The sequence below is a fragment of the Ictalurus punctatus genome, chromosome 10 (assembly GCF_001660625.3).
Source record: "Ictalurus punctatus breed USDA103 chromosome 10, Coco_2.0, whole genome shotgun sequence".
Classification (NCBI taxonomy): domain Eukaryota; kingdom Metazoa; phylum Chordata; class Actinopteri; order Siluriformes; family Ictaluridae; genus Ictalurus; species Ictalurus punctatus.
Window position 1 is genome coordinate 17,082,639 of NC_030425.2, and position 24,503 is coordinate 17,107,141.

Below are 24,503 nucleotides of genomic sequence, written 5' to 3' on the forward strand. Positions count from 1 at the left end.
TATATTTTACATATAATTTAATATATTTATAGTAAAATGCATTTAATGTCTAATTTATTACAAATGATTTAATTTAAATATGATTTAGTTCCCTTTTTTTTGTTTTTTGGACATGTTGAGCAAATATGTATGTGGGTGGTTCCCTGATTGCGGTGCCTTTATACATCGTGTCGTTCCCTCACCAGCCTCTCTTTTTCTCTCTCTTTGAAGTTGAAAAGACACAAAACCCGCAGCTTGTCATGTGACTGAGAAACCATATGAAGGATTGTACATTTTTCAAATCCACTTATGTGGATAGCTAGATAACGACCAATCAGAATAGAGAATTTAACAGAGCTGTACTATAAACATAATTAATAAGTCTGAAATCAAACACACTAAATATCTATTTGCTGTAGATAGCAATTTTTTTCATTTTCTAAACTTTTGCAATAAACTATAAACAGTATTTGACTGAAACAGTAGAGGTGGGTGTGTGCTGGAGGTGAGTGATGTTTGTGACCTTGTCCTTGTATTACCCTGTGTGTAAGAGACACCAGCAGTGATGGAAGTCCATCAGGTCTGTCAGTGCATGTTTTTGCAAAGGGCCACCAGTTACATGATACCCAGAGGATTGTGTTTCCAAATGAGTGTACTAGAACATGACAGTCTGCTTCTGTTCTATCAGATCATTCAGGAAATTAATCATAGTTTATCTTAATCAGTGATGGTATTCAAAAGTGCTCTTAATATAAAAGTAGACATTCCGGGCTTTGATAATTTGCAGTTTTTTATAAGTATGTGTAAGGTTTTTTTTGTTTAGTTTTTTTTTTACCTAGCCTACTAGGTTTATATGTTAAAATGTTATTGTGGTATTTGTATATGGTGTTTTACTATCAAAAAAGTTTTAGTTCTGCTTTCCAAGTTTATCTCTGATCCAGTGTTATTATGGAGAGGTGTGAATTGTTTGCCCAGCAGGGGACTCACATCCCTCCCTTTTCCCATTGCCCTACTCACCAGCAGCTACACTATACTCTACACACAGAAAACCAACAGTGTTCTGGCTAATCTTATAACCGAATTGTGGCGATAAAATAATTAATTTGTTTATACTGATTGAAAATGTCCTATAAGTCAATTACCGAATGGAGCGCCAGTGTACTGATAGAAAGACTTAAAAACAAAGTGTGATTTTTCAGGATTTTATCAAGTTGTTATACAACTACATGTTGTATTTAAACAGATATAAACTTAATCAGTTCAGTTTGTAATTAGTTTGTAATCAATCAAAATGTCAGTGATGTTGCCCATCATCTTCAAAACAGAGATGGGTGCTTTAAATTTTAAAATGTTCAATAATTAGAAATTGATCCAACATAACAGAAGTGAGTGAATGTTAGTTTGAACACAGATCAAATGAGTGAAGAGACAACAATGAGGCTCATGCAGTGAGTGAGTGATTGATTTATTTTTACCTCCGGTGATGCGACAGAGTGTCTGGATGATGCAGATAATCAGTGAGAATATCATTTCATGTTTAAACTTTAAAATATGACAGAAATATTGTTTTTCCACCAAGAGATGAGGTTATAATTGTAGAGGTTGAAGTGATGTCGTCGAGTGGAAAAATCTTTAAATGCTTAACCCCATAAAACTTTAAAATGCCAGACCTTGGGTGTGATACCTGCATATGATAAACACATTTCATTTCAGTAATGCCTGCCATTTTCAGAATTATATATAGTAGAAAATGTCTTAAATTGTCTATTTTTTTTGTGTGTATGTGTGTGTGTGTGTGTGTGTGTGTGTGTGTGTGTGTGTGTGTGTGTAGACACGCAGTCTGAAGCTGGAACAGGAAGTGGAGAAGAATAAGATCCTGTCGGAGGCTCTGCAGACTTTGGCTACAGAGCACCATGAGCTGGAGCGGTCTGTGGTTCGATGCTCATCTCCCCGCAGTGCCATTCTCAGCGAGGACGACTTCTATGATGCCCTTTCCTGTTAGTGCTACTTCATTTTTTTTTTTTAAAGCAGTCGTTTACCAATAAGTGCTATACTGTCAGCTCCAAAAGTATTTGCATCTTTCAAGAGTATATGCAGCAACAAAAAAAATCCATCTTCAGTAAGGGCTTTATCCTGGTCAGCGTGGAGGTGGAGCCGAGGCTTATCACGGGAACACTTGGTGTGAGTGACTCCAGTCCAGTGACTCCGGAGGCTTGTTTGTTATCCTTGAAAACGGTCTATATTGCTCTCAGTCTCTCTGGAATACAAATATAAGGTTGCACAAGTGTAAAATCCCGTCATCATCCATCATCATGAGGAAAAATAAAGATTTAGATTATATAGATTGGGTTTAGAAGCCATTTTAAATCACCAGTTTTTTTTTCATGATAAAGAGATGTTAATGCTCTGGGGCTGTTTTGGTCTAGCAGCTCTAATAACATCATGAAATCCACTAAGTACCTGGATTATTAGTGTAAAACCTTGTTGCCTCTGCCAGGAGGTTAACATTAGGTTCTCACTAGCAAGTGACAACCCACTTGTGTCCAATGGTGGCTGGTGGAATTATTTATTTATTTTTTTCATAATTTCATCTTATGTGCTAGTGCGTTCGTTGGCATATTAGCAACTGTACTAAGTACAATCACCAGAGGCACCAATGATCTCTGCTATTTCCTTTATATTTATCTTCTTAATGTCTCTATACAGGGGGGCCATGGTGACTTAGTGAATAGCATGTTTGCCTCGCATCTCCATTGTTGGGGGTTGGAGTCCCGCCCTCCCTTGTGCATAGAGTTTGCATGTTCTCTCTGTGCTTCATTGGTTTCCTCCTCCAGTCCAAAGACATGTGTTGTAGGCTCATTGGCATCTCTAAATTGTCCATATTGTGTGAATGTGTGTGTGCAATGGACAGCCCTGCAATGGGCTGGCCCCCCTGTCTAGGGTGTCCCCCGCACACGACTCCAGGCTCCCCCATGAAAAATGATGGATGGATGTCTCTATACACATTTACATATGACAGGATAAGATTTTCTGCATTTTTGTGGGAAATAATTGCAGGTAAGAACTAAAGTTGTGAGTAGGGAACCAAGAAATGTCAGCCCAAACGTGCCATAGGATTGGTCCATGGAATCATTTGAGCGAGTCATTTGTATTTTGTAGTTTTACAGTGTCATAGCCAATTTGCAAAGAATCGAGAAAATCTCGTTTGAAAAGTTGCTTGTTGCTGAAATCACAGCTCCATTTCTCACCCATATATAAACAATAAACCTTTCGCTTTGCCGCTTTCTAGTGTGAACCCAGGGTGAGATTTGTCCATATGTTTGAGCTCATAATATCATCGACACGTTATATATGTGTTTTCGTTCATTTCGTGAGGGGTGTCAATAATTCCAGAGTTGACTGCATACTATAAATACTGCATCAGTACTTTGAGGAACAACAACCATTGTTTCTAGTTTCATTAATGATGCAATGCAGCAGACCAATCGACTGCTTTTGCGGTTTTTCAGAAGCACATGTGCGACTTCAGTAAACTGATCAGCACTTAAAGCAATACCGTTGATCCAAACTTCTTTTTTTGTGCTGTAAGTAAACACATTTACTAAGTGTTTAGTGTGCAGCTTCATTCTTCTTAGCATTTCGGCTCCTTTAAAAGCCACCCGATCCCCTTCTCTGGTTTCATCAGGTAGCTTGATGGCAGCTTCTCTCCTTAGCGTGTCCTGTGTGTGTGTGTGTGTGTGTGTGTGTGTGTGTGTGCTATAGATTCCGACTCTGAGCATTCGCATAACTGCCTAGAGTTGAGCTGCTCGTTCAAGGAAGGGGACGAGGGCAGGTCAGAGCTCTATTATAGTGTGCCGAGTTGTCTCACCGGAGGGACGATGTCCCAGGAGGATTGGCGTGGTGATGAGGAGGATGAAGGAGCCAAACCCAATGGAACCAAAAAACACAGGTGAGTAATGGTGAAAATTCACATGGTGAAAAAATTCATAGCATAAAATGGCAGAAAAAGAAAGTTGCTCCAGGTATGATCCCAAAATTCCTCATTAATTACTATGTTACTATTACTGTGACTATGCTAATAAAAATTTTAAAGTAAAGTCTTGTATAACTGGAGCTTTTTATTACCGTCTCGCCTTTCGCTGTGTTTTGTTTGGTCATATGTTGAAATAAATAATTTAGTTGGCGTGCGCCAGAGGAGGAGCTCACGTCGAAACCCTGAAAGATTGATGAAGCGGCCAAACGTAACGGCTAGTAATTTGAACTTTTCAGTTAATCTGTGAAAACTGAAAAGGCGTTAACAGAGTGCCCCATACAAGGACGAGATGTCTTTGTCTGTGTTTACTAATAAATACTTTGCCCGTGAGTCCAAAATTATTGGCACCTTTCAGAGAATGGGCAAAAATACATAACTATTGGACTGGAGAAAATACTTCTAAATAAAAGATATTTTAAAGAAAATCTTCAAACAAAAGTCACTTTTAATATTAATATTATCAATTAATATGATCAATTGTGTTAATACTGTAGTAATACTATAATATTCATTTTGTTATTAATAGCATTTTCTTCTAAAGATTATTTAAAGTAAAGCTATAATTGTTATACATGTTTCTTTTGACCAAGTTATTTTTGTGCCTGAAAGGGCTTGGGGGTTGCATGACTCCTACTTTTTACTAGTCGGCGAGTAATTCAAAAAAGTGGTCAACTTTTTTTTTCTGTAGTTAAAACCAAATCTGTTGAAGGACATGGCATTTTTAGGCTGTTTTACTGTATTTGTGCAGTATCAAAACATTTTGACATGACATGAACGTTTCAAAACACAAACGTTCCATTGCATGCATATACACAGGCTACAAAAACATTTCCAGCTTCAGCTGTTTAGACTACACTGTTAATTATGAATGTATACGTTAACCATGGGGCAATAAATGTACAAAACAATAAATCTGGGTATCACACTATTTAGGGACCAATTCTTAAAATGCACTCGTATGGATGATCTGGCATCTCAGCTGAAATTGTTGATTCTGAAACTGAGAGCATTTCTGAGAGAACTGAGAGCGTTCAATACAATTTACTGATGGATTGAGGAGGCCACGTCTACTTCAGCGTCTGGGCGGTTTATCCGCCATATTCAAGTCCAATCTTTAGTGTTCAAAAATGAGTCCGGATTAGCCTCTTTGAGCCGACACGTCTGATCTGACTCTAGCTGAGTATGATTGTATCTATGGCTCTGAAAACGCTCATTGACACAGCACTTCTCACAATACCACAGTACAAGGATTTTATGCATTACTCAAGCAGTCTGTGCAAACCCCTAATCCATTCTCTATTTTGTGAAACAGTAAACATCCACTAAATATTCCATGTAAGTATTTTTTGGACTATGGGTTTTGGGTTCATTTTGAAATCCCTGGCCTTGTAAAGCCATATTTCCTTTCTCAAGTTCAAGTGGCTTTATTGTCATTTCAACCATATATAGCCTAGCTGATACGGTAAACAACGTTCCTCCAGGACCATGGTTCTACATAACACAAGACACTAACCACATGAGATGACACAGAACTAAATAAGATCTATACATTTTTACATAAAGTGCATGAGCAGACGTGTGCTAACAACACAAGACAGTACAATACTACAAAAACAGGACAGTAGACATAGTAAATGGCAGTGTAGTGCCGACCAGTAAACAGTTTTAGTGTGGAAGTGTCAGGTAGTGCAAAATATAAGTGGCAAAGAGTAACAATATAATTTAAAAATGGTATAAATATAAACATAACATGCCATGACTTATTCAACAGATTAGTTTATATTACCAAATATAGACATAGAAGTTATTGCAGTTGCAGCCAGGTAAAGTGTATAATACTGACAAGAAATTAAATACAATTTTTTATATAGTATTTAATTTCTCTTTAATTTCTCTTTCTATGTAATATTTCTCTTGGATAACTGGAATAATCTGATCAAGCTAAACATTCTTTTTAATCCATACAGCTGAAACGCAAGACGTGGTTCACATAAGATGTAAATCATTTATTAGGTGATTGACAGTTCCTGTCTAGACAAGCTTTGTCTCGGCGTCTTGGTTGGTCAAGTCGACCCAGTTTGAGAATAGATTTTAATTACTCTTCACACATGTATTGGAAATCGCCCAGTTGTGCTCCTAACAGGGTTCTAACACACATTTATAGCATGCAAGTACCTGTGCTGAGTTTGGGTGCCCTTTTCTTGCTGAGAAAGATTGAGGTAAAGCTAGATATAGTTGAGAATGACAGTCTTTTTTCAAATGTCTTTCTTCTGGTGCTTTATGAGAACATTACAGTTACAATATTATTATCATATGATTTATTATTTTCCCAGAATAATGTTTAGGCTCATTATCCTTGTCAGGATGGAAGTGGATCTGAAGTTTATCCCAGGGACACTGTGCACGAGCTCAGGATCAGAGTTTTATTTGTTACTCATATTTAGCTTGATAAATGTGCTAAATTGGTATTGATATTGATATCACCACACACTCTAATGAAATGTTAGCCATAGGCCTGCTTTTTTTCCATACCAAAGAGTTTTGGAATTTTACCAACTAATTATGTGATTGTATTAACCAACTAATCACGAACCCTTCATCCTAACAGAAACTAACCTTCATCAACCAATCACCAACCCTTCAACTCTTCAAGTGTCAGAAAAACTCCTTGTACTGTCTCGAGCACTGTTAAGTATTGAAAATGGCTTTGTTTGGCAACTTTAATACACTCTTATAGTCACGTGCTCAGGGTCCTGGATTCACAACATTATAGTGCCATATTAGTGGACAAGTGCTAATAATAGCATTTATGAGTGCATGTTATGAACAAAAATGACACAGATAGTATAATATTCTGTACGATATATTAAAACAAACCGTCCTAGCAGGCATTAATTTAACAAAGGTTTTGTATCATACCAATGTCATGAAACATCAATACATTTACAGGAAGTGATCTGTAAGCTCTAAGATATCAGCGCTCAGAGAAACAGTGCAAAATTGTGGTTTATTTAAATGCTTCGCATATTGTGATAATGTGTGTGTTAATGACTTAAAAATCAGTTGTGCAACACTATAGTAGTATTAGTGCACTTTTTTGGTTGCTAGCAATGCAAGCTTTGGATAAAAAAATAAATATCCATTCGGAGAACATCCTATTAAATGTATGTTTTTTTGTGTTTTTTTTGTTTCCGTTCTTCAGGACAAGTTTGCCGGCACCCATGTTTTCCAGAAACAACTTCAGCATCTGGAGCATACTGAGAAAGTGCATTGGAATGGTACAACACTGAACTTAGTGATCTCATTTTAACATCCTTGTTTTTAAAATACAACAAACACAGGACAGTCACAGGGTGGTACTGATTATTAGAAGTTAGTAAACAGGTCAAGTGTCTCGTGTTAAACTCGGAATAATGTATAAAAATTATGAAGTAATCATTGGCAAACTGGTGTGGTATAAAAGCAATAAAACACTCTGAAGTGTGCAACTCTAGTGTGGTAACGGTAACTCTGCTTCATCAAACTTTGTGATTATTTCCCAATAACAGCATGACACAAAGTTTATTATTCCTTACTTAATATGTTTAATTATTGAGTTATTTAGTTACAGTGCTTATTTTTCACAGTTTTCTGATTTCTAAGTTTTTGCACCAATTTGCACCTTAATTTTTCTCCCGCTTTAGTCACATTCATTTATTCTAGTCCAGACAAACAAGTTTGGAGTATGAATGAATAGAAATACATTCAGATTTCAGACCACAGGGAGAGTTGTTTGTGTGGTAATATTGTAGTTTGTCATATTTTCATAGCTCATTTTTGGTGATAGTTTTCATCACTGTTTCAATTATTTCCATCTCATTTTTATCTCATTTTTAAAAAAGCACAGTTCCAGACCCATAATATGTAACATGTTCAGGGTGAAAAGATTTCTTTTTGATCTTTTCCTGAATGTTTTTTTTAACAGCTCTGCCCTGCTAAACAACAACAACAAACTATTAGGAAAGCCTGTAATGGTTTCCAGCATGTAAAATAAATTGCTTAAATTTTTGAATAGTTTCCATCAGATTCCTGAAGGGTTTCCTTTAGGGATTTTTTTGGTTATTAATAAATAGCACCTGATCCCAGTAGGGCTTTCTTTCATGGGTGGATGAGAACGTGAGAATGAAATTATTTAAGCTATTTTTAGATTGTTGAGGAAATTCCAAACCCATACTTTAACAAGTATTTCTGTCCATACTTTTGCTGACAAATTAAGAGTGTTTCATTAATTAGGTTACGTTTGGAATCCTGTGTAGTTTTATGTTAGCATGGTTGGAGTTACATGTTAATTTCACCCGGACTTTAAAGCTTGTAACGCACAATACATGCATGGCATTTTTGTGAATTATTCCATAATTTCACCCCAAACCTGAACATTGTCTCTGACTCTTTAGGAGCTGTCTAAGATCACCATGCCAGTCATCTTCAACGAGCCACTCAGCTTCTTACAGAGACTCACAGAGTACATGGAGCACACTTATCTCATCCAGCAGGCTAACGACTCCACTGACCCCATCGAGAGAATGAAGGTAAACATGAAGAATCAGCAGTTAACTTGTAAAATCCAGTTACCTTAGTCAAAGCATAAATTCCAAGTAAGTGATAGTGACACTGGAGAGTTCTTTCATAAATGTTAAATAAAAGTCTCATAGAAAACCATATCAACGATTACACGTGTCATCACAGATGGTTATGAACAGCACATTTCATTAAACTACCATTACTGAAGCGCTAAACTACCATTACTTAAAGCCTATTAGAATCCATTAGAAATATCTAGTGCAGTTTAAAGGGTTTTTTTTCTCAGCACGATGTTTCATTTAGTAGCCTTTTTTTTTTACAGTAAATAATTGCCTACTATTTAAAAGATAAATATGTGTTTGCAGATTTACACAGCAATAAATGGGAATAGAGTACAATAATTACTCAGAATTTAATGAATAAATACATAGTTTGTACAAATAATAGGTGTGCATGTTGCAAGTTGGAAAAGTATAAATTAATAAACTCGTGAAATACCACCTATATGGCAGTAATTGATGCTGATATCCATATTATTTATACGAATGAATAATTAGATAATGTTACAAGAATTGCTTTCCTCACTCAGGTATTTGATAGTGTTTGCCATTGTTATGTTACTTCCTTAGCATTTAGTGATAAAATGCACTTACATATAAACATGTGTAATAAGTAAGTATTACACTATTACCTGTTATTATATTCCAGTTCAGGGGTTCCCAAGCTTTTTCAATAAGTCAGGAGGTGTGTTTGAAAAGGTGCATCTTTTTCAGCTGTCAGGCCCAGGATTTGACCAATGCGTGAAGAATAAAACATGATGGGGTTCGGCGTTAATATAATGATTCACACCAGAGTGGTGCAATATAGCCTGAAGCAAAGGGGCCTGGTGTATGCTTGACACAGGACGTTGTTCACACACACACACGCACATGCACGCTCGTGTACTGTATGTACAGCTGCAGGATTAAATGCAGCATCCGCTAGATGGGATGCCAGATACAAAACCATACATCCATGTCCGTCTGGTCAAACTGTAAAATGTTTAGTGATTTCATGCACAGCGATGTTAAACACACTGGTTAGCTAATGTCATCGTGATCGTTATCATGGGCTCAAAATCGAAAACTCTGATCTTACATTCAAAAGTATTTATTAATCTAGTAAATCCAGAAGGCTGGTAAGCAAAACGGACCTTTTGGTAGGTTTGAAGGTGACATGAGAGGTAATAGGAGTTGTAACTGTAATAGGAAAACTGGTTTGTGTTCAATTTTTAGACAGAACGCTAGTTTGTTTAGGAGAGGTAGATGGGTGGGGAAATTTGTCCTGTTTCTGTTGCTGAATTCTTATGCTAGTGCAGAATAATGAAAACATTAAAATAGCACATACATTCCTCATTTAAATTAATAGCACACAAAAACCATTTTCATAGTTGGAGCTTTAATTCTGATAATAATTTGTAAAATAAATGACTAAAACAAAAAAGGAGATTGTGAGAATCTCTCATGACTCATTTATAAATCAAGCGCTCAACCCATGTGGGCTCTGTTCTAATAGCTGTCAGTTTTCATGTTACTTTCACTATGTATTTTAATCCAACATGTAAAGTACGACACCCACACCCCCTACATTCCTTCTATTCAAGCATCTTCAGTAACTACTTTATCCTGTGTATCCTGTATTTATAAATATTTTTTATATATGTGGGCAATTTCAATACAACTACCTCAGCTGAATGTTGCACAGCATTATACTGCACAAAACAGCTGCACATTTCTGCACTTTATACCGATTATAGTCAGACTGTTGTTGCCACCCATCTTTATGTCCTTACATTATATTTTAAATTTTTAATAAAAATAAAAATGTTCCCTTTTTCTAAATCTATGTAAATTCTATTTTATGTCATGGACAGCCGTAAAAAGCATTTCACTACATGTTTCACTGTGTATGGTTGTGTGTGTGTGACAAATTGAATTTGAATTCGAATTTTGAATATGAATGTTTAATTCCCATACTTACTAACTAAATACTAGATACTTTACTGACCGTATAGTAAAATAATATGCATAGTGCTTTATGTAGTGTGTTTGTGTGTGTGTGTGTCAGTGTGTAGCAGCATTTGCAGTGTCTGCAGTGGCGTCTCAGTGGGAGAGGACTGGGAAGCCCTTTAATCCCCTGCTGGGGGAGACGTATGAGCTCGTCAGGTAAATGAAAACACAACAGCGCTGACTGACCGTGTTCAAGCCGTGTTTAATTGTTTAATGGACTATTTAGTTCATTTAAAATTAAACATATATCATAAAGTGTGCAAAATCTAAAAGGGTCTGAATACTTTCTGACCCCATTGTAGTTAATAATGAACAGTTACTGGCCTCAGGAACACTACTTTATTCTTATATAAAGCCCCACTTTGTTTCATTCTCAGAGAGGATTTGGGCTTCCGGGTGATCTCGGAGCAGGTGAGTCACCATCCTCCAGTTAGTGCTTTCCACGCTGAGGGCCTAGAAAAAGACTTTGTTTTCCACGGGTCCATCTACCCCAAGCTGAAGTTCTGGGGTAAAAGTGTGGAGGCCGAGCCAAAAGGCATCATGACTCTGGAGCTTCCTAAGTAAGAACACGCACACGTCGTCAGTGTAGCACTTCGTACACGTTTTACACACAGTTATTGCTGTAAAAACACAACAAGCTGTGCTGTTATAGGAGAATAATACACAACACAATGGTGTGGAGTCCCCGCCCTCCCCAAGGTGATTGCTGTCCCATCACAGCACAGCCTGAAGTGTTTTATTCTCCTCATACCACAGCAATTTTATACTTATATTTATAGTTACTTTTTTCTCTCTGTTGAAGATTTTTAAAAATGCAGCTTCTCATGTTACCGTGAAACCGCATAAAAAAGTAAAATCCTCTGTCCTGAAGATGTCGGAAAACTTAGTTACATCTGTCTGACTGTTACAAAGCACGTACACTGGAGACTCCTTCCATAAATGTTAAATAAACACATTATTCCTTACAGAAAATGTCACCATTTCAATGATTACACACATTTTTTAATCAGTTTATGTGGAACATCTGATGTACAAGTCCCTGTGAATGATCTGTTACTATAGAAACAATAGCATATTAGACTAAATGTGTTAATGTATATCTGTCAGAGCTGCTGTTGTAGAAAATACAATACAATACACAGTGAATACTTCTGATATCAAAGACAAATATAAATAATGAATTTAATAAAGAAAGCCTTTTTATGAGTAGATGTCATAAAACTTTTGACTGGTTCTGTTTGTATAGCCAATGCCAAAAATATTAGCAGCCTTCAATATAATGTATAAAAACCAATGGAATAAAACGATTAACGTCAGAGAAAACATGCACAAACACTCATAGAAATTATTTACCTTGCCTTACTTCCCTCTAACATAATTATTTTCATGAGAAATTTTTTTTTTTTTAAATAATATTTTCTCTCAGAAACATATGTGTGTCAAACTTATTGACACCCCCCAAAAATAGCACTTGAATGCAAACAAATGTCATGACTGTAAACACTTGACACAAATGCACAAAGGATTTAGTGAATTAACGTGAAGATAACACAGAACAGAGATTTCACTTGGGGAAATAACTTAGCGAGAAACAAGAACATGCAAAGACTTGAAACACAAGCAGGAAATGTCTTCAGCGTGTGATTAACTCGAAACCAATAACCAGCTCGAAAAAGATAGAAACCAATGAAAAAAACAAAATCAAAATAACAACAAAAGCAAGAAGCAGAGAGCATGTGTATATAACACAAATTATTATCCTTAAAACATTTTTTAAATTGTTCTTAGTCTCAGATTTTGACCAAAATGCACACGTAAAATTCATCTGTTTATTTATATCGTAATATACTTTTCATGAAGGGTGCCAATGATTCTGGAGTGGACCATATGATAACTAATACGTGGTGATGAATGTATTTGAGTTCAGTATAACTGATAAATGTGCTGGAAGTAATTTAGCCTGATGATGATTTTACTCTTTCCAGATGTAATGAGGCATATACATGGACAAACCCGACATGCTGCGTTCACAACATCATCGTGGGGCAGCTTTGGATTGAACAGTACGGTAACGTGGAGGTGATCAACCACAGGTGAGTGATCGGGGAATCACCTGGCTGATCATACCTGGGTAAAGGCAACCTTTAAAGGTTCTACAGTGCCTCATAGAATTCAACTAGAGTTAGTAGTAGCAAAAACTGTCATGACATTGTTTTCAAGCACACTTGTACATTTATCCGCTTGAAATTTATGACACTGTAAACATGCAAATTTAGCTCATGCTGATAATTTCATACTGATTTACGAGAATGGTCAAGAGTGTCATCGCTGTCCTGTTTTTCTTTACAATGAGCTCTTGTGAGCTTTTAAGCTCCAGAGTTATCATTGTATTGTTATCTGCATGGGAGTTCCACATTTGTATAAAAGTGGTTCACTCGATGCGTTCACCTGGCTCCCTAAGCGATAAAAAGGTATTTAATTGATACGTTATGAAAGCCATGACATAGAAAACAATTAAACGCTTTGTACAAATTGCATTTCCATACCTGTTTAGGAGCAACATCACTAATTCAGCTTCATCTCCTTCAAAAGGAATAAATGAGTCCATCTTGAAAAAAACACATATTTTGCCTTTCAAAACAGACTGGAGGGCGGAGTGAAACCGTGTTTGGTCGTGACTATAAAAAGAGGGCCGTGTAACACATATAAGCATTACGGCAAATAACACAGTTTTTACAAAGTGGTTTACTCCACCAGATAATACACTTGTGCTGAGGCCATGGCTTAAATCATTATTATTTGATCATGGTCTACAAATTTTCCCAGGCTCTTTGTATTAGTAAGACATTTTTAAAAATCTGTGATGTAGTACAGTCGCGTGTAAAAGCCCACCCCTCTATAGTTTAAAAAATATATATATACAACATATATATATTTAAAGACGGAAACATTGCATAAATTGTCAACTAAAAACTTTTGTAGCCAGCTTTAATCCTTAGAACTCAATGCCTAATTTACATTTCTAATAGATATGTGGTGTATAATGTATCATTATCAATCGATTATAGTTTTCCGCAGTAGTTAGGCTATGTGACTAGTGTAATTTCAAGTTAAATCATTAACAATGAAAAACAAGTGAAAATCATGATGTAGATGATCCAAATAACCAACCTGAGAATTGAACAGCAAATAAATAAAAAATACAAATATATAATCTGAACAGAATAACAGCAAAGTGGGATTATTATTGTGATTTTTTTTGTGTGTGCGATTTGAAAATGAAAATTTAGTCTCTATGCCAAATAATTCCCAAATTATGACTCGATATATAAGACGTGATCTTTCATGTCACATTGAGGATTAAAGATGCACTTGGTGTTGCACACATGATATACTGTCTATAATGATACTGACAGAATGGTCAACTGCATGCTCCAAATCCTCTGCTCTGGTTTTCTGATAGAACTGGAGAGAAGTGCTGTCTCAGCTTCAAACCTTGTGGTCTTTTTGGCAAAGAGCTGCACAAAGTAGAGGGCTACATTCTTGACAAAAGGTAAACGTTGTTTCATTTTAATTTCCCTAATACACTTTACTAACTTTATGTCATGCCACATGTTATGGACCTTTTTTTTAAAAAGGAAACTCATTCATTTTGCAGCAAGAAGAAAGTGTGCGTTTTGTATGGGAAGTGGACGGAGTGCATGTACGCAGTGGATCCGGCAACGTTTGAGGCTCACAAGAAGAACGATAAGGCCACAGATGGGAAGAAAAACAGTAAAGAGGTGTGGTCTTCTTCTCTTCTTCTGCCCTAGCTGTGTTTCAAGTATTTGAATGCAAATTAAGCCTGACCTATATTCTATACGTTATCGTTTCTATAGTAACAACGTACAGAGTGTGTAATTTGAGAGAGAAAAACGAGAGGCTGTTTAGGGAAAACTGTTTACAGCTGCTATACTGTAAGAGAGACACAAATTAACTTGTTTCATGGTCGATCCACAACATGAAATATAACTATAAATGGATTTTTAAAAAGTGTGTTGCTCGTTAATAAATTAAAGTTTTAATTGTTGCTAAATTGTGGTGTAAGATGAATAAAATACTTCAGGATGTACTGTTGTAGGAAAATAATCACTTTTGGACATTGTGTGTCCTTACTTATGATATGATAGCCATACTATAGGTGCACACTCATTCATTAAATTACCCAATCCTTCTCCAAGACTCCTCCCTCCATTCAAAAGCGACACACCCCTGAAGCCACAGAAATCTACCTTCAGAAGTGAAATGGAGTGAGCAAGATGGATTAGAGATGTTGATATAGTTGATTTCCAGGACATAAGACATAATGACATAATTACTCTGATGTGTATTATTATTGTGATTTGTCACAATCTCATTGCGCTCCTCAGGGGTCCAGTGCTGAGTCTGAGGAAAGCGAACAACCAGGCGGTGACTCGGTGGAGGAGATTCCAGGCAGCCAGTTACTTTGGAAAATCAAACCACGACCAGCCAACTCCGCTCAGGTCTCTCCCCAGCCCGAACACACACACTTCACGGCCATTTTTTCATTCTTCATAACTAGATTATTACATTCTGGAGACTCACTCAATCTGACAGAGATCTGTGTTTCTTTCTCTTTTTCTGCTGCAGATGTACAGTTTCACATCATTCGCCATGCAGCTAAACGAGCTGGATGAAGACATTGAAGCTGTAATTCCCAAAACCGACTGCAGACTGAGACCCGACATCCGCGCCATGGAAAATGGAGACATTGGTAATGTTTGGATACACACGTGTATGCTTAAAATTCAGGATTTAATGCCATCATTTACACTGGTTTGTCTTTCATTTTCTTTGTCTTTATCTCTGCCACCAAAGTAACTAGATGCTAAATAATAATAATAATAATAATAATAATGATAATAACAACAATAATAACACATATAATTTAATATAAAATGTTATTATTATACAATATAATAATTTATATTACAATGCTAATAATAAAATACTAATATTTATATGTATTATTATAATGATATGCTCATAACCATTATATTTTGTATTATTATACGGATTAGAATATTCATATTATATTCATTACAATCATTTGTATTGTAATATATGTATTACAATTATTATAATGCAAATACTAATTATTATCATTATTATTGTTATTATTAATGGCAATAGTTATATTAATATTTCTTTAATGTTATTCTAAGATATTAAATTTTGAATTATAATATAATTAGCAGTTTGCATCACCTGATTTTTTTTTCATCCAAAAATATATCCTAGACATTTTTTCATGAGCTTAATTTTGACCTTTGACCTTCTGCCTCATGCCCTCAGATTTAGCAAGTGAGGAGAAAAAGAGGCTGGAGGAAAAGCAGAGAGCAGCACGCAAGAGCCGAGCCAAGTCAGACATGGACTGGAAGACAAGGTGTGAGAGATTTTCCTTCTCTTGCTTTCTTTCAGTATAGATGTGATGTAGTAAAGCTCATGCCTTAAAGCTCGTGAATTCACACTTCACACAAAGCTGGCAATTTGATCACACTGTCACACTAATAATTGTGCACTATATATCGGGCCAGTGCATTGTCACACATGTTAGACACTACAATGTGCATTAGATTATGTGCGGTGTATGAATGAGCTGTTACTATTGAAACGATAATGTATAAGAACGAGTGCATTAACGTAAACCTGTGATTTGCAGCTACTCTACTGTCAATACCTTCTGACCAATCAGAATCTAGGATTCAACAACACTGTGTTAAAAACAGATTTAAGTGTTTATACTTTTCTATTTTAACTTGTGTGAAAAATCTGAAGCTGTAGTTTTGACTTTTATCAGAGTATTTATTATATAGAAGAGTAATTGCACTTTTATTTGAGTAAAAGTGTTTGTATACTATGCAGCTTCTGTGAAGTAACTAGATTCTTTATTTCCACACTAACTGCACTAATGCTATAACTCTTGTCTGTTTTTTTTGTACCTGCCTCCCATCTGTCCTGTGGCTTGGCTGTGGTGATTAGAGGCTCCGCCTCTGGCCCCAGGTTTGCCCTGCATGCTTTATGCTGATTTTTTTTTTAGTGTAGCTTGTCGATGGTTTGCATTTCTGATAACAAGAATGTGAATCAGGACACTGAAATAAGTAAGGAATAACACACCTCATGCCATGCTGTTATCTGAAAATAATGCAATGCAAAGTGTGTTATTCCGATTACATCACAGTGATTCGCCAACAGTTAAATTTTTTTATTTATTACTCAATAATCCATCATGCTTTTTAACTGTTTATAGTTAAATTAGTTGTGGAACCTCCACAAAACTAAACAGCTCCTGTTCTTTTTTATGTTATAGCAGTCGTAAACAGCCATTCTCTCACCAGCCTCTCTTTTTTTCTCTCTATGTTGATGTCAGTAAAGTAGTTACTGCAAAGCTGAGCTGCATTCTTGGAAGATTTAGCACATTATATTACTAGGAGGCACTCTTTCACCATTTAGTTGTCATTTTGTTGTTTTCAGCTTTTTGTGAGCTTTGCCTTTTATGGAGATTTGTGCGCATGGCTAAATGTACATGAAAGTTTGGAGACATGACTGAAATGTTTCTCATGATCTTAAAAATCTTTTGATCTGAAGGTGTATGATTAAATTTTTGAAATCAGTGTTGAAGACAAAAATATAATTGTGCCAACGTATTCATTTCTTTCATTAGAAAACTAACATTTTATTTACAAAAAAATATTTTTTTTAAATGGACCACTTAGAGCGAAATATTCCAAAAAGCAGCCAATAAGTGTCCAGTGTAGGTGGGAACTCCTTTAATACTGTTTAAAAAGCATCTCAGGGGGATTCCTCAAGAAATCGGTTGAAATGCCAAGAATACATTTCTGGAAATTCTAGGCAAAAAGGGTGTTTACTTTGAAGATGCTAAAATACTAAATTATTTAGATTTATTTTGGAGTTTTAATCACAACATAATTCCCACAGTTCCATTTGTGTTATTCCAGATTATTTTGATGACTTTATTATTATTATAAAATATGGGAGAAAAATAATAATAAAGAACTTTTGACTGGTAGTGTAAATCTGCTGTACCGTGAGCATTCTTGCACTTTATGAGTAAATACCATTTCTCAACATGAAAGAAAAATTTGTGAAACTTTTGTAAATCTTGTGGGAATTTTTTGTTCAGATTGATGAGCCATTCACACCCAATTTACTTTATTATAAAATTAATAAATGAGGCACAGTGCTTGTGTAAATTGTGACTCTTCTCTGTTCTCTCTCGTTTTTTCAAGCAGGTGGTTTCATCAGGGTCCAAACCCTCATACCAACTCTCCGGACTGGCTCTTCTCCACCTCTTACTGGAACCGAGATTACTCCCAAGTGCCTGATATTTACTGAGACGACCTACGATATCGTAAAGCTAGGCCACGTGGGATATTTGTGTGATAAACTTGTTTCTTAAATGGAACAATTTTATCATACCTGCAAGTTCCCTTTATATTATTATTATTATTGGGATTTTTTTTTTAAAGGAAAATGTTCTTACTTAATTCTTCATGCACATAAATGATAAGGGTGGAGTAATTTGATTCAGTAATGTAAAGTCAATCATATGATGGGTTACTCAAGCTACCCTAATATGAAAAAAGTAATAAGAATTATAATTGAGGATAGAAATGATTTTGTGTGTGTGTGTGTGTGTGTGTCATTGGACAATCATCCAATTTTCTAAACAATTAGAACACAAGTACACTGCTAGTTTTTAATTATGTACTAAACTTTATATTATTTATTTCAGAGCTCTTTTTATGCTTTACTTTTTCACTAATGCACTGAATATTTTACAGTAATATTTGCTACAGATGTGTGGCTTTACACATGTTTCTTCAGCTTGGATTTCATTTTTTCTCAATAACGACGAGACGATACTGTTTTCATCATCTCGTGATGTGTAGTAACTCATTATGGTGTGTGTGTGTGTGCGTGTGCGTGTGCGTGCGTGTGAGCATGTATGAGAGTGAGAAAGAGTTATTCCTATTCTTGAAAACCTAATAATGTGAAATATTACTCTACGATAAGCAGATTATATTTAACTCAGTTGGTTTAAGGCTGCTGTTTATTTTATAGTTATTCCAGAATTATGTAAATTATTATTTCCCTTTGTTTTGTGTACACACAAAGTTGTATAGCTGGATTTACTGGCCTGCTGAATAAAACCCTTAGCAGACCCACAAGCAGGTTTTCGTCATTAAGGTCACACCAGTGAAAAATAAAACATTTAAAACATAGCCATTATCTGATCAAACTTGATTCATTCGTTCATTTTCAGGAAACACAGGAAACATCCTCATCAGGATGGTGGTGGAGTCTATCCCAGGAACACTGGGTGTGAGATGGGAATACACACTTGATGGGACACTTTCACATGGCATCACACACACTCATTCTCACATAGTGGAAATTCCGAGACACCAATCCCTTTATGCATGTCCATGCATGTTTTTGGGAGGTGGGAGGGAAGCAGAGAAACCGGTGAAACTAGAGGAAACCCACATTTAGAATATGCAAAACTCCACACAGGTTAGGGACGGAAACACAATGACACTATCTGTATCAGTATCTGTTTAGTGCTCCAAGTATACCCAAAGTGGGCATGGCCGAAACTGGAAGGGTTTCCTTTTATTATTAAATATGAGCCCTACCACTAATATGAACACTGTATCTAGACCTGGAAACACTGGAAAATCCCACTTGAAATGTCAGCAGTGTGTGTGTGTGTGTGTGTGTGTGTGTGTGTGTGTGTGTGTATATATATATATATATATATATATATATATATATATATATATATATATATATATATATATATAATGTATGTATGTGTGTCTGTGTATGTATGTATAGTTTTTAGGCACATGCAAAGACATGCAGAGCGAAGATGCCTTCAAAATAATGAAATTAAATGTTTCTACATTAAAAAAAATACTGTAAAGAGTAGGAAACAGTAGTAAAGAAACAAAGTCAATATTTGGTGTAACAAAAAAAATAAAAATTGCAGTCCTAGGTAGAATTAGTGCAGTTTTATAAGGAAATGCTGTAAGTTTTATTGAGAATCTTGCAGAAGCAGACACGGATCTTCTGGAGACTTTGTCTGTTGCACTTGCTTCTTATTTTTGCAGCAAAACCCAGCAGTCTTCATTGTGTTTTTTGTCTGAAAAGTGGTTTCTTACATAATATGCTGCTTTCTTTACTGACATGCAAGCATTTTTCTGTAACATTTCATTTTGTGCTAGAAAACTAATGTTTGGAAATCTGAAATGTTTTTGTACTGACTCGATAATGTAGAAGTAATAAAATAAAAATCTATAACAAAGTTTGTACTAAAAAAAATAGGGTGCCTAAAACTTTTACGCAGTACTGCGTATATATCCATCAATCCATCCATCCATCTTCTATACCGCTTATCCTTCCTTCAGGGTCACGGGGAAACCTGGAGTCTATCCAGGTTGTGTGTGTGTGTGTGTGTGTGTGTGTGTGTGTGTGTGTGTGTGTATATATATATATATATATATATATATATATATATATACATACACACACACACACACACACACACACACACACACACACATACATATATGTATATGTATATATACACATATAAATAAATATAAAAAAGTAGACATTAATCTCTGTTGCATGTTTTTGAGAATAGTACTTAAGAAGTAATGTATAAGTAGCACATTCCTATAAACAAAATATAATAATACAACTGATGCCTTTTCTTATTTTTTATTTTTTATTTTTATCATTGCTGTGACATTGCAAGACATAGACTATAAACATGAAAATGAGCTAATTAATAATGATCAAAACCCAACCTTTTCTTTTAAATTTGATTAAACAATTATTTTTACACTTATTTTTAGAAGAGGTGATATTACTATTTGAAATCCTTCACTGTTGCATGAATTCTTTGATTTTAAAATCAGAAATTTGGCATTAATCATATGCATGGTTCATATCAGTTATAGTACCTGAAATAAATTGACAGTGTCATGGAGAAGATATGTGCAGAAGTGGATTTTGTAATTGAATGGTGGTATTTGACACTCGCAGGTCAGAGAGGAGTGTGTGACGTCCAGAGTCGTCCTCATATCCTAAACTAAATTACACGAAGGACTTAAAATAGCTCCGGTTTAGTGTTTGCTCCATTAGGATGTGTCAGGGGTTTGTAGATAAGTTCATGACCTCACCTTTTTGCATCTAACCCTTTTCTGTTCCCTATTATTAATTGTTTATTGAACTGATGTGATTGTGGAGGTATAAAAGTAAGAAATGAGGTTGGAGTTCTCACACAGCTTCAGTATTATCAGACTAAATACAGATACTGTGCTCATCGGCATCATGATCAACGAGCGTCTCCTGATTCTCACACTCACCTGCTATGTCTTACTCTGGATCGGAAACTGCGAAGATTTAGTCGAGATCCGTTCAGTTGAAGATGACATCAAGGCGCAGGAGGAAAAAGAGCTGGTGAGTTTTCTTTTTAAGGCTTAATAAAAGACTAAATTACATGTCATTCTTTTCCAACACAGCTGAGGTGTTTCTGAAAGTACATGCTTTATAGAGACAGACTAGATTAAAAAAAAAAAAAAAAGATCTTAATCCTGTGTTCTTATAGATCGAAGCTCTTCAGGAAGTCCTTGAAAAACTGAGGAATAAACAAAATCCATCCACTGAGAAGAGGTTAGGCTGGGTTCCTTCGGTGAGTCAAATTTTAGACAAATTATATATCTATCTATCTATCTATCTATATCTATATCTATATCTATATATATATATATATATATATATATATATATATATATATATATATATATATATATATATATATAAATTATATTGTGTGTGTGTCAAAATCTTACTCAGTTAAAAGTGGAGTATCTAGTCAAAACATTTACTCAAGTCAAAAAGCTGCTAAAACTAAAGCGACTACACCGTGGCCTGAAAACATCCTTCAGTCTCTGCAAGTTTGCCGCTCACATGCATGATAGCTAGAAATTAACTATCTATCTGTTAGCTACTGGAATCAGTGCTACTCTAACCAGGCATTAGCAAAGAAAACAGACTAAATTCCTTTTGTTAGCAAATGGGGAAAAAATTCCTCGCCTTTTTTCAGATTAGATGGAGTTCATGCCGTCTAGGAAGGCAAAGGAAACACCTTATTTTATACAATCATATTGAAACATTTTATTGAGGTAGGGCCAGGAGTACTCATTCCCACTGCAGTCCAGTGAATTATCCATGTTCAAACACACACAGATAGCTGTAGCACTAATAACATTGTGTAGCATGAGAAGGCTGAATTTGATGAATTGGCATGATTCTTGATTATGTTTCCTACACTGAATAACCAGATAACAAACTGAAATGACTGGATGCTAAACTGAGCCTACTGATGTATAGTCTACAGCCATTGCTTGGATGAGAGAAATTTACATTTAAATGTAAATTTACAAAAAATGTTTGCTTGGAAATGTAATTAAGTATTCAATCCAATAATCCAATAATACTCAATTAAAGTATAAATAGCTCAAAATAATACTTATTTTGGAGTATTTGATAAATACAATTATATATATATATATATATATATATATATATATATATATATATATATATATATATATATATATATATATATTACCTTATATTCTGCTCTTGACATACACACAATGTTCTTGTGTGCATAGCTTTACCTCCTGCTTTAACACAACATGTTCATGCATATACTATTCTCATCCTCCTGTATACTTCTGTGCATACTCATACACACTCTCACAGTCAGGTGTTATTTTCATCTTATGAAAGAATGTATTTTATGTGTATTAGAGGTAAAGTTTCCATAATGGTTAATACTGGTCAATACTTGATCAGTATTAGTGGTGTGCATTGCTCCTGAGATTATACAATGTGAATCTCGATATGTGATCTAAGATGCATTAAACATTTCAAGCAGCCAACTATTCAACATAATGCAATATGATTTAACGCTGTTTCTATATGATATGACGTTTAATACACTGAACACACAAGTCACACCTCCTTCACTAAGACTGATATACACACAGAGATAAACACACAGAGGCTATGCTTCCTTCATGGGACTGACACATACACACAGAGAGGACACGAAACCTTCATAGGACTGACTCATACACACAGAGAGGACACGCCTCCTTCATAGGACTGACTCATACACACAGAGAGGACACGCCTCCTTCATAGGACTGACTCATACACACAGAGAGGACACGAAACCTTCATAGGACTGACTCATACACACAGAGAGGACACGCCTCCTTCATAAGACTGACTCATACACACAGAGAGGACACGCCTCCTTCATAAGACTGACTCATACACACAGAGAGGACACGCCTCCTTCATAGGACTGACTCATACACACAGAGAGGACACGCCTCCTTCATAGGACTGACTCATACACACAGAGAGGACACGCCTCCTTCATAGTACTGACTCATACACACAGAGAGGACACGCCTCCTTCATAGGACTGACTCATACACACAGAGAGGACACGCCTCCTTCATAGTACTGACTCATACACACAGAGAGGACACGCCTCCTTCATAGGACTGACTCATACACACAGAGAGGACACGCCTCCTTCATAGGACTGATTCATACACACAGAGAGTATACGAGTTATACGTTGGATTTACATACACTCACTCACACACACTGAACAGCTTATTAAACCAGTGTGATTCATGAAGACTAACTGTTTAACCCTCAGTGTAATTAATGTTTCAGTGTGACGCAGGTGAGCAGTGTGTCATTCGTAAAGGTGCTCGTTTTGGGAAGGTGTGTACCTGTCCTGGTGGAACCACGTGCAGCTTCTCCATCCTGAAGTGTCTGTGAGACGATGTGGCTTTTCTCCTTTCCTATATCTCCCAGCTGTAAATAGTGGCATCCATAAATTAAATAAATGCATTTTATAAATATCACCTTTAATGGTGTTCTTATGGCATGTCAAGAGATCTTGCCAATGGAGTCAACCTTTTTTATACAGGTTTTCAATCCAGTCACATACATCTGATAGTAAAGTGTCTCATTTTAGGATCTAGCAGTGGCTCTCTGCTACTCCTGGGAATTAAACTGACCACCTTAAACTGACCTCCAGTCAGTTCTGACCTCTGGTCACTTCTGTGCTAGTGAGCGCGACTTACAAATCCTACAAACCGTTGAAAGCATGAATAAAGAGAGACTGTTTAGAAAAATAATCAATGACAAGGTGGTGTGATGAAGCAGTGTTACAGTTACCACCCCCAAAGGTTTGATTATTTTCCTAGAACAACATCTCCCAAAGTGTTTTATTCCACAGCAATTTGCCAATAATTAAATTTTTTTAATTAATTAAAGAATTGTGAATCTACAAGCAATCATAATCTGAAAGACAAAGGACAAAAGGTGTAATATATAACTTATATTTAAAAAATTAAATAAAATTAACATTTTTATTTATAAACTGTACATGACATACACTCCAAAGAATCTAAGATCATTAGTAAATGGACTAACAATGCGCTCTTATTTAATTAAGATATATTTATAATCATAGATATGGTGAACCTTCTGTGTAAGAAGTTATTTTGCATTTTTGGAAAGAGTCTCCAGTATCAGTTAGAGGGTTTTCCACCACTGTAAAGTCTAAAGATGGTGGATGTTGTGTTTTTCAGTTTCTCTGTAACATGACAAGATGAATGACTTGTCTTATTAACTTCTAAAGATAGAGAAAAAAAGAGAGGCCGGTGAGAAAACTACTGTTTATAGCTGAG

The 24,503-nt window shown here is 35.7% G+C and overlaps 2 protein-coding genes across 6 annotated transcripts in view; both read left to right on the forward strand.

Moving 5' to 3' along the window:
* Positions 1-18,926, forward strand: part of osbpl1a (oxysterol binding protein-like 1A) — a 36,988-nt gene extending 18,062 nt beyond the window's left edge. Inside the window, exons 17-30 of one of the 5 annotated variants that reach the window (XM_017478543.2) lie at positions 1,811-1,976; positions 3,742-3,928; positions 7,215-7,290; positions 8,446-8,580; positions 10,679-10,776; positions 10,998-11,180; positions 12,606-12,713; positions 14,084-14,173; positions 14,279-14,402; positions 15,030-15,143; positions 15,271-15,394; positions 15,976-16,066; positions 16,663-16,683; positions 17,931-18,926. In XM_017478543.2, the coding sequence (XP_017334032.1) occupies positions 1,811-1,976; positions 3,742-3,928; positions 7,215-7,290; positions 8,446-8,580; positions 10,679-10,776; positions 10,998-11,180; positions 12,606-12,713; positions 14,084-14,173; positions 14,279-14,402; positions 15,030-15,143; positions 15,271-15,394; positions 15,976-16,066; positions 16,663-16,683; positions 17,931-18,036 (1,623 nt within the window). In that variant the 3' untranslated portion in view covers positions 18,037-18,926. The remainder of the gene's footprint in view (positions 1-1,810; positions 1,977-3,741; positions 3,929-7,214; positions 7,291-8,445; positions 8,581-10,678; positions 10,777-10,997; positions 11,181-12,605; positions 12,714-14,083; positions 14,174-14,278; positions 14,403-15,029; positions 15,144-15,270; positions 15,395-15,975; positions 16,067-16,662; positions 16,684-17,930) is intronic. The other 4 variants (XM_017478546.2, XM_053683270.1, XM_053683271.1 and 1 more) reach the window with 4 other exon arrangements.
* A 1,319-nt stretch (positions 18,927-20,245) lies between these two features.
* Positions 20,246-23,669, forward strand: cart1 (cocaine- and amphetamine-regulated transcript 1). Its single transcript, XM_017477481.3, has 3 exons — positions 20,246-21,174; positions 21,323-21,406; positions 23,479-23,669. The coding sequence occupies exons 1-3, from the start codon at positions 20,977-20,979 to the stop codon at positions 23,584-23,586; spliced, it is 390 nt and encodes a 129-aa protein (XP_017332970.1). The 5' UTR covers positions 20,246-20,976; the 3' UTR covers positions 23,587-23,669.
* Positions 23,670-24,503: the final 834 nt, after the last annotated feature.

Excerpts from the sequence above, each read along its gene's own strand:
- cart1 (XM_017477481.3), top strand. The coding sequence starts at position 20,977 with ATGAGGTTGGAGTTCTCACACAGCTTCAGTATTATCAGACTAAATACA. Across the intron at positions 21,175-21,322 it reads CGCAGGAGGAAAAAGAGCTG|ATCGAAGCTCTTCAGGAAGT; the intron begins GTGAGTTTTCTT and ends GTGTTCTTATAG. Across the intron at positions 21,407-23,478 it reads GGTTAGGCTGGGTTCCTTCG|TGTGACGCAGGTGAGCAGTG; the intron begins GTGAGTCAAATT and ends TTAATGTTTCAG.